This window comes from Chlamydotis macqueenii, chromosome 12, assembly GCF_036417535.1.
Source record: "Chlamydotis macqueenii isolate bChlMac1 chromosome 12, bChlMac1.mat, whole genome shotgun sequence".
NCBI lineage: Eukaryota > Metazoa > Chordata > Aves > Otidiformes > Otididae > Chlamydotis > Chlamydotis macqueenii.
The window spans coordinates 12,003,749-12,023,562 of NC_141567.1; the positions used below are offsets into that span (position 1 = coordinate 12,003,749).

Below are 19,814 nucleotides of genomic sequence, written 5' to 3' on the forward strand. Positions count from 1 at the left end.
ATAGAGAATGCAAAATGTTTAGTAGTGTGTGTGTGGCGTGCACCTAGGTAATTTTGAAATTTTATACTGGAATTACAACTATTCATACTTCATTGTTATTTATATTTGAGAATAAAACAAATGTCCATCTAGAGACTTCCAATGCTCTAACTATAGTTGAACTTGCAGCTTAACTTGCCCCATAGCTTTATGTGTTAAAAATAATCAGACATCTGCAGTTGGAGGAGAATTCAAGTGCAAGCTGACAGCTTTTCAGCCAGTACTAGAAGAGTGTCCCAGCACCCCTAAGCAGGGTGGGTATAAGGGTTGTCCCTATATTTGGTCTGTGAGCGGTCAGAACAGAGGTTAAGGGGTGATTTGAGTCCACAGAATTCAGGAGCCTGAAGTTCCTCATGAATGTGGGGATCTTCTTAACCCTGGAGGTACTGAAATGTTTGAAAAAAAGACCATATAGCATCTTACAGGGAGGAGAAGTACTTTACTTGTGACTACACTGGTTTTTGAAGGAACAAGGAGACTACAGAGTAGGAAAAATGCCAGGCAAATTTCATTTTAGGAGATCATGGCTCCAATTCATTGAGTATTCTGAGGATAAAATTTGAAAAATAAATTACAGTCTATTTTCTAGAAGTAGAGAGAAAGCACTGACTGTGGTGACTTGCTTTGAAAGGCAGATGGTCCCCAAACAACAGGCACGATGCTCCTCAGTTAAATTAAGGGTCAAGCAGCCATTTGCTGGGGTGGACGGTATCAGTAGGAGCGTAAAGGTGAAGAGCCGAAAACGTGCAATAGCTTATTTATTGTTAGCACCCTACAGCTTTGCAGATATTCTTAAGCTTTATGAAACTGGTTTTTGTGAGGTGGCTGTGCTCCCACCAGCTGCTTGTCTTGGGGCTCAGTTCGCCTGCCGTTATGCTGGGCGGGGATCGCGATCACCGGCTGCCGCCAGAGGCGGTTGGTTTCAAAGTGGGGCCATTGCAGAGGGCCGGGAGAGCCGTTTCGGGAGGCAGCCTGTCCGGGCGGGCGTTCCTAACTCCTCGGGAGTAGGCCCGAGCTCCAGGCAGAGCGGTGAGCGGGGGCAGCAGCACCTGAAGCTTGGTTACCGGTCGGGCGGGGGCTGCCCGGCTGGGGCCGCTGGGTCACGCACCCGAGCGGCGGATCACGCGGCTGCGCTGTGCCTCTCCTGCGGGGGAAGCGGGCGGCGGGGCGGCCATGGCGACCGCAGGCCTGGCAGCGCACCACCGTCGCCATGGCAACCCGCAAAGCCTCCTGGCGCGTCCCCTCCCACCTCCTCGCCGCCGCAAGCCCCGTTCTCGCGAGACTTGGCCGGCCCGGCGCGGCGAGGCCGAAGCGCTCCGGGGCCTTTTCAAACCCAGCGGTAGCGGGGCCGCGGCCCGGCCACGAAATGGCGGAGAACGACAAACCGGAGGCTACGGCCGCCGCTCCCCAGCGCGGGGCCGAGGAGGCCGCCGCCAGCCAGCTGCCGCCGCCACCACAACAGCAGCAGCAGCAGCCGCCACAACAGCCGGCGCGGGATGAGGAGGCAGCGACAGCGGCAGCAACCGAGAGCGGCAGGGGCAGCGCTAATGGCGTCAAAATGTGTGTGCGGGGCCGGGCCGGGCGGAGCGGGGCAGCGCGGCCGGGGAAGCGCGGGAGTGCGGCAGGCCCGCCTAGGCCGCGGCGAGGGGAAGGCGGCCGGCCGGCCCCCTCCTCCCCCACGCCCCGCCGGGCTCCTCCCCCGCCGGAGAACGGAGGCTCTGCGCGGCCCGAGCGCGGAGCCCCCGGCGTGCTCGGCGAGAGGTGGCCGGGGCGAGGCGGTGGCGAAGTGGGGAGGCACCTCCAACCTCGGTGAGCTCCTGCGGGCTGCGCGGAGGAGGCCGTGGCCTGAGTGCGAGGGAAGGCGGAGGAGGTGGGCTGGGCGTCTGCTCAGGGAGCCGCAGGTGTTGGCGGTTCGGAGGCTGAGCTCAGCGCCTCGCTGGTGTCAGGCCCCAGGCCCTGCTCAGGCCAGTTCTCGCAGGGTCCCTTTCTAGAGGTGTGCTGGGTAGTTTCTGTTTTTGTTGACGTTTCCGCTTCTTACCGTGGTGGTATGTTTTGTAAAGCCTGTGAGCTAATGTTTGCTTACGTGAGAATTGTAAGACAGCCCTGTAGTGATTTACTTTTTTCAAACAAACAAACAAAAAAACCCCCCATATCCATGCACAAACTTTTCTTGTAAATAGTAACATTATCATATATGGAATATGGAAATTGTGCCTGATGGCACACAGGAACATAGGGTAAGGGAGCCAGAAGTACCAGCTCTCTAGAACAATACCATGAATAACCTTTTATGGCTTTGGTTGTTCTTGATGTTAGGCTTCGAGGGTCATAATTCCTTACATGAACTAAGTTTTGTCCTCATATTGTTGCAATGTCAATATCTCTTCTAATCTCATTCACATATTGGAGGAAAAATACGTTTAGAGCAGACCTACTATTGCAGTACATTGAGCTGTTGAGATCTGTGAAGTTTTGACATGCTCTAAGCAGCCTGGGTCTGATAGTGTTGTGTTTTATAAATGCAGGTGGGATCAAGTTCAATATAAAGCTGGTGGAATAAAGGCATGCTAGTTTACAAGTTATAAATTTCACATTACCATAAACCAGCAACTTTTTTTTTTTTCCTGAGCCTGCCACTCAGCTTCCAGACTACACAAGTTATGATTGACTATTCACAGGAAGATTGTGACCCTTTTGTACCTTTGAAGCATACAACATAGTATTGCCTTTTGGGCAATAAATAATTGTTAAAATAATGACTTGATATCTTTTCTTTAATGCAAAGTTCCTGGTGACAGAGTTTCAGATCTTATTCTTTCACATGCAGTTTCCAGTCTTCCTCAAAACATGTGTACAAAGGATTATGCTGTCAGTGTGCAGGTGAAATGTACTACTTAAAAAAAGATAAGTATTTCAGTAACGAGGTTTGCTTAGCACTCAGATTAAATCAGAAGAATCCTGGTCTCAACTTGCACACTGCCCTAGGTTTATTGTATTGAGTAGTGGAACTGTTCAGCACAACAAAGCTAAATTGATCTATGTGCTTTAGAATCACGTGTTTTGGACTTCTTGCATTTCTGTCTCTGCTGATCTTATTATTTGTATAGACATATGTGAGCAGAGGAGTAGATGTTTGTTTAAGAAAAGTCAACTTTTAGGGCTTTAATTTTGATTTATCTTGTGCTTATTATTTTTTAGGCTTCTAGTTTTGTATTTGTATGTGGAAACCTTGTCTTTTGTTTCCAAAACTTTGTGGAAGTTAGAGGGCATTATTTTTCAAAAGTTAAAAATTGCTCTGCCTAATCAAGGAGGACATGCTTTTGAAAAATAAATTAGTGTAGACATCTCATTTTCAACCATGGAAATTTGCTAGTGATTTCACGGGCAAATATTAATTAAATGTATAAAGTGATTAGTTCATACAAAAGATAAAGAAGAAAAATTACCATTGTTTTCTCCCTAAGAAAATGTCAATTCAAAATTTCTGAGACTGTCTTTTCTATGGTCTATAGGTGACTAACATGACATAGCTTTGAATGTATCATTTGATTGAAGTTATTTTTAGTATTCAAGGAGGGTAAGAGCTACATCCACAGAAGGATCTCTGCCTCCAGCTTGTTCACTGGCCTGTTGGTTTTGGCAGCTGAGTTTTGCAAGAAGAATTGTTTTCTTAATTAAATCTCCATTTTCAGGAGATGGGTTGTGATCACCAGACAAGTGTCATCCCGTTTCCCACATTTAAGAATTTATGCCAGACTCATATCTTCTCTGTTCTCTACTGGTTTGTACAGCCAGGTCTTGTAGAGCCTGTGGATTCCATATTTGAAGACCTGGCTCTTCCTATGCACTACACTGAACACCCAGGTGCTGTTTCATAATCCTTTAAGCAGGCAGAAGCTTAAAAAGCTAAAAAGAATCCATTGCTCTAATCCAAAAACATAAGGAAGAACTCAGATTTTACTAGGAGTCTTACTGGGCAGGAGTTTTGCATTTGCAAATGGGACTGGAATGGAAGGAACTGATCTGACTGGAAAACCTGATGCTTTGCTCTTTCCCTTCAGCTCCCTCCAGTTCCCTGCATTGTTCCACCCGTTTCACTTTATTACACAGCCACACAAGAATTATATTGCCACACAAGACAGGATGATGCAGAGGGAAGCTGGGGGATGCTTGAACCAGATAACGTGTTGTTGACTTTGAATGTTTTAAATTTTATGAATACTTAGCCCAGAGGAGCGTCCATGCATTTCTCAGTTGCTAATCTTTTTTTTTTTTTTTTTAATCCACTTGTAAACACAAGGACTGTGAAGTTCATATCATATGAGTACTTCAAAATGTGGGAAAAAATTGTGGGAGAAATATGGATGTATTTGAATTTATTCCTCCCTGAAAAGTGACCAAGCTTGAGTAGATAATGTGTTTAGCTTCATTAAAGGCTATTTGCATGTGCTCTTGAGTGCAAGATGGCCACTTACTCACAGTTTTGTTAATAACTGCGCGGAGAGCTGAAAATACTCATTTCAGTTAATGAAAACCAGTGATCTTGCCATATGTTGTGGTTGTAAAACTGAAGTGCCCGTTTTGGGTGATTTTACACCAGAAACCTTCAAAAATGTCAAAATGAGGTAAAAACCTAAGCCTTCTGAAATGCAGGAAAAATAGTAAAGCTAGTGATGTAATTTAAGGAGAGTTGACAGTCTGTCACTTTTGACAGTCCTGTAAGACATTTCCTTTAATTGTTCTAACTGGAGTAGCTAACGCTGACTTTTTAAAATGAAAGTTTGTGTAAAAGTACTGTTTGATTTTCTCATTAACTGCAGTGAGATTTGAACTAGACACTGATGGATGTCTTTAAGTAGCACCTATTTAGTGAATCACATTTTTGTGGCTTTATCACTGGATTCTTTCAGTTCAGTGGTTCACCTTTTTTAAAGTAACTATTCAGGCACCTTGGTCCAGAGAGGTGGTGGGTGCTCCATCCCTGGAAACATTCAAGGCCGGGTTGGACGGGGCTCTGAGCAGCCTGGTCTGGTTGGAGATGTCCCTGCTCCTTGCAGGGGGGTTTGACTGGATGGGCTTTAAAGGTCCCTTCCAACCCAAACCGTTCTATGATTCTAAATCACTTCATGATAATAACACTATCAAAAGTGCTGAATAATTTTGGATATTTCATCTAATTCTGTTAAAAGTGTATACTTTTATAAAAGTTGAGATTTGGGCTGCTTTAGAGGAGAGGAAGCAAATTGTCCTGCATTTCCATCTAAAAATAAGATTTTAAAAGGAGAGCAGCCGCTGTTGCTAATTTCTGAAAGACTGAGGGCCAGAAGTCTATTTTGTTGTTTCTAGTGGGTAACGCCTGGTGGCTTAATGAGTCTTAGATACAGAGCATGTCTTAATACACCTATTTCCTGTGCATTTTGCAAGTTTTCAAATTTCAGTCGGGTTAAACAATGAAAGTGAAAGAATGTTTGTTGTTCTTAATTGAATTTTAATTTCTATCTAAAAGCAGTCTAGGACAAATTGTGACTAAAAATTATTTATTTGGTAAATGAAATGTAATTTGATTTACAAACTAGTAGGGTTGATTTTTCTATATTATTGTTACATTGAGTGAAGTGTACCAAGCTGTTCCATAAGATACTGTTTAAACTCTCACCTCTGTTGTGAACGTCACGTAACATAGCCAAGTCTGATGTGAAAATTATTGAAGTGCCAAAGCATGGATGCTGTAGCTTATTTTTCAGTTAAGTTGTTATATGTTAATATTTGTAGTAGTTTCATAGTACTGTCTTGGTGAATCTTGACAGATGTAATGGAAATAAAATGTAGCTGAAGCAGCAAGATGCGCTTTCTTTACTTACAGTAGTAGATAAATCTAATATAACATTACTTGTTCTAGATAAAGCAACATATTTTGGAATTAGACTGGTAACATTAATTTGTTTTTCCTAATTTGAAAAGCAGCATTTGACATCCTGGGAGTTCTAATAGCATAGGAGGTATAAGAGTCTAATGATCCAATGCAAGACTAATATTTTTTGCTTTTTTTTTTTATTTATTATTTAATGTAGGGATAATGATGAGACAGCAAAAGAAGAGAAAGCACCTGTGAAAGAGAAGTACATTGCAAAACCAAAGGCAATCCCTTCTCTTGGAAACAAGAATAGATTCCACCCCTATTCAAAGGACAAGAATGCAGGCACTGGAGAAAAGAAGACGACAACTATTAATCGTAATAGAGTTTTTATTAGCAACATCCCATATGACATGAAATGGCAAGCTATTAAAGATCTTATGAGAGAGAAAGGTAACTTACTCCTTATAATACACTTCTCATAGGAAGGGGTAGAACTTAAATACAATGTATATGTCCTTTGAGCCACACAGATTTGATTTGACTTTTTTTTTTTTTTTTCTTTTTGGCCTTTACTTGGTACATCTATCTCTTTTCCCCCTCTTTCATCTGAGACAATTGCATTGCAGAGTAGGATGGGTAAATGAAGTGCTTACAAACTTCTGCCATTCTGGTGTGACAGTAGAGAGTATATGCATGACCTCATGACTTCTTAAAGAGTTTGTGTTTCATCTAGTTGTAGTCTTTGTAGATTCTTTTTTAAGGGCTATTGTATTTAAGCAACACATTTAGTGTGTTAACTTGAATAATAAAGGACGTCTTTCAAAAGTTGTTTTGTATTTCTTTGGTGGAATCTGGCTGTGGAATTAACTTTGTCTCCATTGTCACTACTGCCATGACTGTTTGTCTGGAGATTTGTATTAAAAGCTTGTTACTATTGTTGCAGTTCTGATAGAGTAATCTTACTACCCTAAACGTTTTATTTTAAGTTTGGGGTAAAATAATGCTAATATATGAATTCTGTAAAAAGTTAGTTCTGTGTTTTCCTTGAAAAAATGGATTCTTCAAAAGTAATGCAAAGCACACTTGGCTTTTAGGCTGTGAAAAATGCCAAACCCCCGTTCTGTAACTGCTGGTTTATCTGTTGTAAGGTGACGTGACTATTTGATTGGTTTATTTACTGAAACTTCCTACTTTAGAAAGTGAGTGGCTTGCTGTGAAATATTTGATGTGTAAATTTGGTTATTTTTGAAGGCAAACTTATGATTTAAGACATTCAGGTAGAAAGTCACCTTAAAACAGGTGTTGTGAGTAGGATAATAAATGTACACTTTCCAGTGAACGTTGACGTTTCATTTGTTAGGTTAAGGGACTGTGTATATCTGAATTTGTTCACCAACTATATCATACTGGCCAAAATATGATCTGTAGTATGAATTAGGTTAAATATAGTTGTTTGTTCTTAGCTTTTGAGAATGTGGCTGCTGCATATTTCTGAAAATTAGCTAAATTATATAGCCATTGACAGGAGGTACGTTGGTCTGGTTTTGATTGTTGGTGAATAATAGGTGCTTCTTTGTAGAGTTGTGCACAGGGGCACAGTAAAGAGATACTGGTGTTTAAATGCATTGTCTCTTGGTATTTTCCCTTTGTATGTCTTATGTAGTTGGTGAGGTTACATACGTGGAGCTGTTTAAGGATGCTGAAGGAAAATCAAGGGTAAGTGCCGTGGGCAACAATCTGCTAGAGGTTTAAAAGTTCCTCAGCAGTTTTATTTTTGTATAATACCTGTACCAGTTATTGGAAAGTAAGTTTCATTTTTACACTGATTTTCATTAAGATAGCCTTGAGGATTCTGGATTCGAAGTAGTCTGATACTTTCATGCAACTCAAACTAGCTGGCTGTAAAGGACAAAATACTTCTGCAAATGTTAGCACATGGCGTTTACTTAATTCTTCTTTTTAGCTAACATCTTTGTTTTGGTACAAATTTGTTTTATATAAAGGACTTTGAATAAACCACTGATTTTATTTAAATTTTGTTAGCATAGTATTCTCTTCTTGGGGCCAATGAGAATAAAATGTTAGCTAAGAATATACTGTTTGAAGTGCCTGATTTGACAGCTTTGCAGGATTGGTACTCTAAACACTGGATTAATGTATTTGCTTCCTTGAAACTAAATGGATGGAGATGGTTGGTAGCCAACAGAGTGCCAGCAATGAGGCATTAAGAGTGAAGATTGTTCAAGTTCCTTTGTTTTCTTAAAAATAGTGAAAAGTTTGGCCAATAGCAGCTCTGAACCTGCAGTGAGAACATGAGAAATGCAGGTTTGAGTCTTAACTGAGGTTGTTTCAATTGTTGTAAATGACTTTTTTTAACACTTGTTAAAACTAAAAAAAAAGCTGTTGGCTTTGCTTTACTTAAAGCAATCCTCAACCTTTTGCTTTATTAGAAGGTTTCTGGTGCAGTCAATAAGGCTATTTTCTTGCAAAGTAATTTCTCAGTTATGCTAGTAACACTGAAGAGGTATGCAGACTCCTTGTTCATAGTACTGGTATACTTGATGTAGGTAGATTTGATTCCGTAGTCAGTGGGCAGCTTTTAATGACACAATGAGTGTCATTGATTGGTTTTTGGTTATGTTTTGGGGTTTTTTTCTTTCCACCCTTTTCCCCCCACCTCCTTTCCCCAGTTGTCCTAACATGGATCTGTGTGGCATTTTTCCAATTCTGGTTTGTCTCAAAGAGAATAAAAGATAATGTATTCTCTTGCATTTAAAAGGTATGTATGTTGAGAAAGTAGGAGAAATTTGGATTGACTACCAGTAAAGAGCACGTATTCTGGATTTTGAAGCTGAAAACTGAAAATAACTTAAATAGTTATTTAACAGTGAGCTGGAATCTTTAACTGGAATCTTAAATGCTTTGTCATACATGCTGACTGACTTTTTTAATTATTTTTTTTTTCCCCCTCTCTTTACATATGATGGCAAATCATTGTGGATGTAGGGTTGTGGGTAAGTTTCTTTTCCTGTGTGTGTAGAAACACACTACTATCCAAACATTCTGTTAATCTTAACATTTTAAACTTTGTTTTAATACTCTAAATGTTTTGTTCCCTCTAAGTGTGGTTGAATTCAAAGATGAAGAATTTGTTAAGAAAGCATTAGAAACTATGAACAAATATGATCTTAGTGGAAGACCCCTGAATATTAAAGAGGTATGGCAATTGCTGCTGTTTTTAGTTTGAAATAGTGAAGATATTGTAACTATTGAGATGACAATACAGTGTTTTGAGCATTTTAGCTGTTTCCAGTTTACTTCTTTATGACTTTTTTTTTTTAATGCACTAAAGTTCTTGTTGGCTTGCAGGAGGTTTTGATACTACGCCAAGTGAACTGACAAAAAGTGTATCCTAAAGTCAAAATAATCTCATACTGTTTTTCTTTAAAACAACTTCAACTTCATGTTCTTATCTTAGTGTCATCAGATCTTTTCCAGCCTAAATGATTCTGTATTTACATTGCATACTTGCTTCAAAATACGACACAGAACCAACTGAGTATCAGACTCCTACATATGTCCAAAAATGGGGCTGGAAGTAGAGCACTTGTGCTGACTGAAAAGTGAAATTAATGCCAACATTTCTATTACAGTGTTGTAGTATATGATGGTGTCTCATGCAGTTCTTTTTGCCCCGTTACAACTTTTAATTGAATTAATTCAGTTCTTGGAAAAAAGTGCTAGACTGACAGTCCTTTAGATTGAAATCTTTTCTACTTGTCCATAGGCTAGGTACAGCATGTGAAGTGGCAGTGCACGCTTCCTCAACAAGTGCTTTGCCAATATGCCTCAACCCTCATCTGAAAGGACCCACCTTTAGAGGTGAGGGAATTAGGTCTCCATGCTAATTCAAGTTCTTGATCCCTCTGACATGGACAAGGATATTAGTTGATAATTTGATGGGTTTATGTAGAATTTCAAATAGTACCTTTTTGTTTGTTGCCAGTGCTCTTGTTGATGATTAAATTGGCTTTATATTTGCCCGTGTTTCAGGATCCTGAAGGTGAACATGCTCGTAGGGCATTACAGCGTGGAGGACAGTTTCCAGGAGGACATGGACCTGATGTGGCACCTGGAATAATGAATTTACCACCTTCTATTCTCAATAATCCGAACATTCCTCCTGAGGTCATCAGTAACTTGCAGGCAGGCAGGCTTGGGTCCACTATTTTTGTGGCTAATGTAAGTTTAAAACCGTACTTTTTATAACTGTAATATTTGACCTTTGTAAAACATCTTACATTCCTGTGTAGTTCAACTTTAATATAAAGAACAAATTGGAAATTAGTTCACAACTAGTATATTCAATGAAAAATGCTGGATATGTATTCAGATTTTGGATGTGAAATATATATTAAACTCTTGAGGCTGATGTGCACTTTTAATTATTGTACAGCCATCTGTTGATTTGAAAAAGTATTTTATACATCTTTTTGCTATCTATTTACAATAGCATTGCTTTTTTAAATTAAATATACACTTCAGTTTATCATGGTAGTTAGACTAACTTAAGCTATTATATTTGTTGGAACTTCCTGAGTTTTTTATTTGTACAAAAGACTTCTGTGCCTGCATGGGGGCTTGTGGGACTAAGGCTGCTATTGACAAGAACCCATCAATTTCTCAACGTTAGTATGTTAATTAAAGTAAAATATGTGAATCTAGTGTAAATTGTTGCTTTTAGTTGACATTTTTGGTCTTGCTTGCTCCGTGTGTATATTACAAAACCCTGGCTATTTACATAGCATTTTATGAAGCTGAAGAGTTACAACAATGCAGAAAATCTCTTCCAAATGTAATGGCAGGACAGAAATGTGCACTGAAATCACTAATATATTCCTGTTTGTAAGCTTGACTTTAAAGTTGGCTGGAAGAAACTGAAGGAGGTATTCAGCATTGCTGGAACTGTGAAGCGTGCAGACATTAAAGAAGATAAAGATGGCAAGAGTCGAGGAATGGGAACAGTTACCTTTGAACAAGCAATTGAAGCTGTTCAAGCAATATGTATCCTTGGTTTGAAAAATAATTGATCAAATATGGATTAGTCTTTAATGCCTTCTGATAGCATAGTTTTGCAAATGCTGCTTATTTGCCTTAGTATTTAGGGACTACAGTGCACTAGTGTGCAGATTACATTTTTAGTGGTGACTGAGTTTACTACTGGAGTCTAAAAAGGTGTTCCTGATAATGTTGAACAACATTAAAATATGTGGGAATGTCACGTGTGTGAAACTAACTTTTATATGCCTAACAGCTTGTATAGTCTCTTCTGACCTTTGAATTGGCATTCTAAAGATTGGGTAAGGAAATATTGGACTCCTCAAATGATACAGAAATAAAATAACTTATTACAGTGATTCTTCTGAAATAGTTAAATTTTCTTTTGTAGTTAGGTTCCTTGACTTTTATTTCTTCAGCTATGTTCAATGGACAATTCCTGTTTGATAGACCCATGCATGTAAAAATGGTAAGTTGCTTACATTTCTTTCTACCTTACATGTCTCTGCCAAAACACTGGAAGGACTGTAGCATAACATCCTTATTTTTTTTATCAGGATGACAAATCAGTTCCTCATGAAGATTTCCGTGTTGCAGACAGCAAAACTTCACAGTTACCTCGTGAGTTTTCTGCTCTGTTTTCTACTCCTTGTGCTTAATACATATTGATGCTGAGTCTTGGAACAGTTTCGTAGTACTTTTGCTTACTGTGGTCTCTTTATGATACAGAAGAAAATCTTTCTTCTGGTGATACTTATTTTTGTTTTCAAGGGGGTCTTGGTGGCATTGGTATGGGACTTGGACCAGGTGGACAGCCCATCAGTGCAACACAGTTGAGCATGGGTGGTGGAATGGGGAGCATGGGTCCAGGAGGTAAATCTGTGTTCTTAATTTTTAAGTTTCACAGAGTTTTAAGTTTAAAATTGTTGTTTCTGTTTGGAACAATGACATACTCTTGACAAAGCAAGCCTTGTGAGATGTTAACTGTCTCTGCATTTTTTAAAATCCATTAGGATCTTACCTGTCTTCTAAATGGTGTTTGTCCTTTTCATTTAAAGGTATGGGAATAGATGGTCCAGGATTTGGCGGAATGAATAGAATGGGAGGCGGTACGTGCAGTGAAGTTCTTTGCATTAAGTATTTTTTTTAATATTGTATAGAAAACACTCTTCCTTATTTTACAGGGCTTGCTGGATTTCGTGGAATGGAAGGAATGCCTAATATGGGAGGATTTGGGGTCAACCGAATGGGAGGTAGGTGAACACTGTTCCTGTACACTTATTATGTTTGTTAATGTTTATTTATTAAAAGCCCTTCCTTTAGGGATGGGTAACGTAGATGAGTTCAAAGGAGATAAAGTCAGCAGCATGAATAGAGGCATGGGAACTGGTATAGGAGTTAGGTGTTTAATAGGTGCCTCTGACTTGTGCATTAAATGCACTTCTGTTTAAACAAGTAGCTGTGAAACAAGTGTTGTATGACCATCAGCTTCGATGTATATAACAGAGTATTTCTGGTTCTCTACTTTGTTCTCTACAGAAATGTTCCGTGGTGGAATGGGAGGAAACATGGACAGAGATTTTGGTCGCAGTGAGATGGCGTTGAACCGTGGTTTTGGAGATTCTTTTGGAAGGATGGGTATGGTAACTGTTAAATTTCCTATGGCAAATTGAGTTTTACTAGAAGAAGAGGAGACCTGGTTTCATCTGATCGTCTTCCTCTGTCCCCTCTTGCCCAGTCATTACTCTAAGGATGTTTTCTGAGTGTTCGTTATAGCCATCACTTAGGACAGAGGTTAAAGTGTGTGGGGTTTTTCCCATCTGTAAAATATAAATAAAATAACAATTTGAGGAAAGCATTTAGCTTCATACTGTTAGCTTTGTGAGGTATTAAGCCTTTTGGGTATTGAAGTATATGCTTCTGGTAATCCTGAACAAGCTGCCCATGTACCACCTTCATAACTTCCAGAAGCCTGCTTTGCAAATGCATGCTGGAAAATGGTTTTTACTGCAAATCAGGTAACATTGGATAGGAATGGTGAATTGTGGTGTTTTCTTCCTGCCTTCTGAGCTCAGGCAGCTCAGAATGGGATCCATTTGCCCTACTGTAACTGAGCCAGCTTTGTTTTGTTTATAGATGATGTCTTGTTGACAGAGTTCATTTTGTTACTTCTGGCTTCCCTCAGATGAGATACTTTATCTTAAGAGGCCTGGGAGTGCTTAACAGTAGAGCCTCCTTGCACTTTGTTATTATACTGTTACCTGGATGAATGCATTATAAGAGACAAGTTTTCTTTCTCCTACTTCCCTTTTTTCTCCCTTTCCTCCTCTGTTAATGCCCCACTGTGAAAGAGAAGAGCTAGAAGAGCTGCTACAAGCATAAGGTTCATCTGGTCTAAAAGTTGAATTTTTTTTTTCTTTCCTCTTTTTTTTTTTTTTTTTATTTTGGGCAAGTCATAACAAGGGGTAACTCTTGTGTGCTCCTCTTGGAGCACTGGTAATTGTGTAGAAGTGATAACAACATAATAACCTTGTCAGTTGGGTTAGTCTTAATGTCTTAGAAATGAAGCGTATGCTTTCATTCTGTCTACTTGCAACATAGGATGAAGATAAGCATCTGTTTCCTGAGTGAAAATCCAAAGCCACTTCAGTTATAAGTGTTCATGCAAGCAATAGACTTCTGAGTCTTCTGGTAACACTCATTGGTTTTGAAATGCATGAACATCGCCACTGTGAGAAACTGATGTAGGAGTCAGTCAGTTAGTGGATTCAGCAAGCTTCAACTTATCAGCAATCTTACCATTTAAATAATGCTTTGAGAACCAAGAGAATTTCCCAACTTATCCTTAAATAATGGAAGGAAATTGTAGGGATTTAGAAATATAGTAGTTAATAGATACTGTATTTAATCAGAGAACATCCTAGTGTACTCTTGTTACAATATTTAGGTTAGTAGTGTCTTAAAAGGAAACACTGTGAGTGCATTTGTCTTTAGTACCCTGCCAGTTTCAAGAAGAGCAAGTTAAGACAGTCTTTGACTGGGCTATAGCATCAGTGAGTGAAAATGAGGATGTTTTCCATCCAAAAAATATTTTAAAAATCAAGGGATTAAGGGTTGTGTCATACAGCATCTTGGAGCATATAATTTTTTGGTTGGTAAAAAGCCAGTGGGGGAAGAACTATAGGTAAAGGATGTCTCTAAGGTCAGAAACAGCTGAAATCTTGCTTATTTAGATTACTTGCACTTTCAGGTTGGTTTTTTTGGTTGTGGGTGGGTTTTGTTTTGGTTTTTTTTTTTTTTTTAAGTGATACTTTTTTTTTTTTTTTTCATTTTAAAAGAGATTGAGTGTAACTGGGATGCACTCAAACAACTGTTTTCTAGCTCTGGAAAAGTGGAGCTTTTTTTTTTTTTTTCTTCACAGTTCTTTTTAAGGGCAAAAACCAGTCACGTTGACAGCAATCTCAAAATTTGACTTTGTTTCATTGCAAGGCGCCCTTTCTGGCCTAATGAATAAATATTAAGATCTTCCTCATATGCAAACAATTGGCTGAAGTACTGGAAGCAATCCTACTGATGTTGAAAAACAGCAGTTTTTTTTAAACAGACTAATCAATATTTTTTGAGGTAGGTTTTTAGATATTAAAACAATGGTGTCTAGCCTAAGGACAACAGTTATTGATCCATTTCGCCATAAGTAAAAACTGAGCTGTTTCTTTTAGGTATGAAAATCAAGCAAGAAAAATGCAGCTGACAGTTCCACTCTATTCTGCAGTGACAGGAATGTGGTTCTCTTGAGTTTCTACAATTCTAGAAGCTCCCTTGGGATTACTTCCTTGAATTATTATAACTTCAATAAAAAGAATTCTTTTCACCCTACTCTAGAATCAGTCTCTGATATCATTCTGGAGATTCCATGGTTCTGCCAAATAGCTTTTATTAAGTATCACTTCCCTTTCTTTCTCCCTTTTTCCAACCAAATCCCATCAATTCACTCTTCATGTGCAGTAAAGAAAAATATTGGGAGAGCTGTTCCTAACTTTTGCATTGATTTCTTAAAACTGGGAGAACTAGGGCATTTCTGTACCATGAAGTTCAAATAAGATGAGCCCTGCAGTTTTGCGGCTGTTCTTCCCAATGTGGGAAATGGCTCATTTAGTTTTACGATATTTGTGCTGCTGGCAGACTGTCAGAGGGGAGAAAAGCTAGAAAGAAATCAGAATAGCTTAAATCCCATAATAGAGAAAGAGGAACTAATGGTACTTACTAGATGTTTCTTATTTAGTTTGAATAATAAAGGCACAGGCTAAAGTGTTCTGTAGAAAAGAATTGCCAGGTAACACTGAGATCACTGCACTTCATCAGTGTGTGCTTTCTTGTTGTCACTAACTGGTGGTTTCAGTTTGTGTCACTTTATTATTTTTTTTCTGCTTAGGTGGTGCAATGATTGGTGTTTTTGCAGGAGGAATGGGAGCACCTAGCATGGGCCCAGTAAGATCTGGAATGAGTAGGTTAACTTGTTTCAATTGAATGTAAATGCATAGGCAATGTAATGATATGGTGTACCTGTAATTGTATCAGAGGATTTCCTTGTAGTGTAGTGTCTTGCCAGTGTTGGAAGAAGTAGAATTCTATTGTATGTGACTGCAAGTGTAATAGGTTTTTAAAGCTGTGCTGTTGAGGTAAAAGTTCAGAGCAAAGCTTGCTAATACAGTCTTTCCTTTAATCTTAGTTTTGAAATAGTTTTAACTTCTGGTTTGGAGGGAGAAGTGATTCAAGAAAACTTCTGTTCCAGAAAAAAAAAAGACAAATAGGCACAGTTATTTGTGTGAACTTCATGAAGCTGAACTTCAGTAATCTCTCATCATTGAAATGAACAGCATTGAATTTCAGATTATCACTGTCTAGTTTTCTGCAAAGCTCCAATACTGAGTTTGTATTACAGCAAATGTCTGAGTTCCTCAGACTAGAGCAGATGAGAAGCTAAGATCTTGCTAGTGGCTATCTTGAGAGGCATAAAGCTTAAAGAGAAGCTCCCTCATGAATGATCTTTATAGTTTTGCTTTATGTTAATTTTTAATTATGAATCCAGAAAGACTATAATAGGATATTTGAGTGCCATTGATCTTGGTTCTTTATATAATATACATTAATATATTTCATTGCATGTGTCATAGGAAAGTCTGTGCTCTTCACCGTACTTGCAGTAACATCTGTTCTCTGCAAAATATTTTTTCTCTAGAAGATTCTGTCATTAAGTGTGGGTATGGCTGCATTAAATAAAGCTGAATGCGAATGCAGGAAGCAAAATAAACAATAGTGTATATGGTCAAATTATCTGTATCTTAACAACGCCACAGTTATTTACTTGTTCTCTTTTTGGTACAGGGTATCAGATTTTTATTAAGCAGGACAGCCTTTAAATCTTAATTCTTTACTTGTGTTCAGCTTTTTGCTACATCAGATAGCTTGACTGTCTATCATTAGATAGTGACTAATAGTTTGATGCAGTTTGTTATTTACTTTTATTTTAGAACTGACACTTTGTATCTTTTAATACTTACCTTAAAATATTAGCCAGGCTACTAGATAAATCACTGCATATATGAAGTTATGTTTTGTATTACAGCAGTTTTATTAAAGTTATTTTTCTCCTGACACAAAATAATTTGAAAAAAATATATATTTACAAAATACTTGTGCATTTATTACTAAAAAGATATTTTTATTTTATCCTCCTTTTCTTTCTCTGTGTAGGTGGTGGAATGGGAGGTATGAACAGTATGGGAATGGGAATGGGGATGGATCGGATGAGTTCTGGTTTTGATCGAATGGGCCCAGCTATGGGTGGAGGACTGGACAGGAACATTGATATTGATCGAGGATTTGTGCCTGGCCCAATGGGAAGTGGCATGAGAGAGAGATTAGGCTCTAAAGGCAACCAGATATTTGTGAGAAATGTAAGTATTTGAATACATAGAAACCATGAGCTTATTTTGTGTGCATGTTTCATTACATGCTATTTTTCTTTGTAGTATTTTTTAATTAATAATGCTTTTTTAATTCTAGCTTCCTTTTGACTTGACCTGGCAGAAGCTAAAGGAGAAATTCAGTCAATGTGGTATGTATATGAATCTTGTCCCTGCTCAAATCAACACAAAATCATCATTTATATGGTATTTCCTAGATAAGGACAGGAAGACAAAGTTGTTGACTTATCCCGAAGAAGTCTGGCTAGCCTAATATTTCTTACTTCCCCCAGCTTTCCCAAGTTATATAAATAATTTTTAGGCATGACATAACACATGAGACCAAGGTACAGTATGGGCTATGTTGGCTCTGAGTGGTCATCTGCTATAAACTTTAACCTGTTCCATTAATAAAATTACTCTTTGAGCTTTTTGGTTTTTGAAGCAGGTATTATGTATCCTCTGGCCAACACAGAGTGTATAATGTAGTGTTTATTTTGAGACAAACGCATGCAGGGGCCTGGGTTATGCATTATTTCCAGAAACGGTGGTGCATCACATCAGAGTTAGTAATTTTGCCAAAGTTGCAGATTGTTTTTTATGCAAATAGATGATCCTGATTAGTATATGTGCAAGCTGTAATGCTTCTCCTTTACATTAAGAAATAAAGGCCCTTTTTGTGTATGATAAAGGATTGCTACAAATATCCAATAATTCTTTTTTATCTAATTCAGAAAAGTTGTCTTTTCACAGAAGTAAATGAAAAATGAAGCTTGGGTGTAGAAATACATTATTGTTTTGTTTAGAATACACACTTTCGAAATGGAAACCTTTAACTGAATTACAGGATGGCTTATTCTGGAGAGACAGAAAAGACAAATACTTTAAAACACACTACTGATACGTAAGATAGTCTTCAAGATAGTCTTCATACAGCTGTTTGCAGATTTGATAGAAATTAGAACTCACAGTTCAACTATGAAAAATTTCCAGGTGTCCACATTTTTCACTTTTTTTTTTTGGTAGCTGGAGGATATAGCATAACAGGTTCCTTTTTTTTTTTTTTTTTTTTTTTTGTCTTAACTGCCTGGACAACTTTCAGACAGTTCAGAATTATTTTTTTTATTATCTCCTTGGCAACTAACAGATGCAGTAATTATGTTGAATTGTTTTTAAGAATTACAAGCACAAATATAAGCAACAGATTATATTCACACCAATATCATAAGGAACTATAAAGACCATACGTCCATATATTCAATTTCTTTCAGTGAAAAGCCAGTCTTCTATTATATGATATTTAAAAAAAAAAAAAAAAAAGCTATGTATTTTAGGGAAAAGTTTCTTGTTGCTGGTAGCATTTTGGGGCTCAGGAGTGGTTTGCTATGACATACCACAAGCAAAAACTCATTAGCTCTAAGCATTGGAACATTCTGTGAGGTACCAAGACATCTGCATAAAAATGTTGCCTCATGAGTTGAGTGTCCAACCTCAAGAAAACACTGCAGGAATTGAATAGTGCATGCTACTTTTCCACTACCCCAACCTGGTAACTTTACTGTTTTAAAGGCTCTAATTTTGCTCTGCAGCTTCTTTACAAAATTGCTTGATTGATGTGATTGCTTGATGTATTGCTGTGATGAACATGGTGGTCTGGATTGAACTATAGTTCTGTTAGTGCCTGTCAGGAGTCTCACTTTTGGCAGTTTCAGTAAATGAAACACGAAACTTCCCCTTAGCCTTATAGGGCACTTTGTTTCAAACTTGAGTTCAAATACAGGCATACTTCATCTTAAGCTAGTGTGAAGGAAAGATTTGCAACAGTGGTTCTTAACTTGGGTTCTTCGCTGTTGTTTTGACCTCTGTCACCTTCATTGAATGAGTGAACATACCATCAGTCTGAAAGTGCTGATTTCATATGTGCCCCTAGATTATATTTAAAAATGCTTTTTTTTATTACTTCTGATTAGTACTTTAAGTTGTGGAAGACTTGAAATAACTCCTGTTTAACTTATTTATTCAGGTCATGTAATGTTTGCAGAAATAAAAATGGAGAATGGAAAATCAAAGGGCTGTGGAACAGTCAGATTTGACTCACCAGAATCTGCTGAAAAGGCCTGTAGGATAATGAACGGCATAAAAATCAGTGGCAGAGAAATTGATGTACGCTTGGATCGCAATGCATAATTTAAAACTGTGTGTTCAGGAACATTCCTATGTCTGTTTAGCTTCTGTATCCTAGTAAGTCATTTTTAGTAACATTGTATGCTTACAAAAGCTGTAAAAAGGAACTTTTAAATCCCACCAGCCTTTAACAGTATAGTGTTTAATATACTGTGATACTTGTTAACTGAATCTTACTATGTTTGGTTTTTAAAGACAATTTGCCTGATTTTTGTTGTTTTTTTTAGAGGCACTGAGCACCTTCAGGTCCCTGTAGACCGTGGAAGCTTTGGATGCTCAGTGCCTTTGGAAAATTAGGCCAAGTGTCTCTAGTCATTCAGTTTAAATGAATGGTTATACTGTTTTTAATAAAATAAGCCATTTTCTCTGTTAATCTCAAGATTGCATAGTGGGATTTGTTTAGTGTTTTCTGATTATTTTTTTCACCCCAGCGTGTATCAACATTGTAATGTAAAAACTAGATGTCTTTTTTTCAGAATTTTGATTTTATATGTGCGTTGTAGTCATACTGTACTTCTTGACTCTAAAAGAAAGGGCTCCAATTAGGCTGTGACGTTTTTGTTCTACTTATTATTACTTTAATGACATTACTTAGTTCTGTAAATAAGATTTAGAGCCCAACGGGAGTTTTGAATTTTTTTTTTTATTTTGACTAAATGAAGAAACTGATCTTTCTGTCCTGCTTTTATTTTTTTTTTTTCATCAGTATA

The 19,814-nt window shown here is 38.2% G+C and overlaps 1 protein-coding gene across 1 annotated transcript; it reads left to right on the plus strand.

The window, feature by feature from the left end:
- The first annotated feature begins 1,345 nt into the window (after positions 1-1,345).
- On the plus strand, positions 1,346-19,787 carry MYEF2 (myelin expression factor 2). Its single transcript, XM_086757742.1, has 17 exons — positions 1,346-1,599; positions 6,111-6,346; positions 7,560-7,612; positions 8,903-8,910; positions 9,020-9,113; positions 9,950-10,138; positions 10,807-10,960; positions 11,374-11,423; positions 11,512-11,575; positions 11,726-11,827; positions 12,013-12,063; positions 12,139-12,207; positions 12,494-12,592; positions 15,387-15,458; positions 16,709-16,911; positions 17,021-17,072; positions 18,944-19,787. The coding sequence occupies exons 1-17, from the start codon at positions 1,406-1,408 to the stop codon at positions 19,105-19,107; spliced, it is 1,854 nt and encodes a 617-aa protein (XP_086613868.1). The 5' UTR covers positions 1,346-1,405; the 3' UTR covers positions 19,108-19,787.
- The last annotated feature ends 27 nt before the right edge of the window (positions 19,788-19,814 follow it).

Excerpts from the sequence above, each read along its gene's own strand:
- MYEF2 (XM_086757742.1), top strand. The coding sequence starts at position 1,406 with ATGGCGGAGAACGACAAACCGGAGGCTACGGCCGCCGCTCCCCAGCGC. Across the intron at positions 12,208-12,493 it reads TGGGGTCAACCGAATGGGAG|AAATGTTCCGTGGTGGAATG; the intron begins GTAGGTGAACAC and ends TGTTCTCTACAG. Across the intron at positions 12,593-15,386 it reads AGATTCTTTTGGAAGGATGG|GTGGTGCAATGATTGGTGTT; the intron begins GTATGGTAACTG and ends TTTTCTGCTTAG.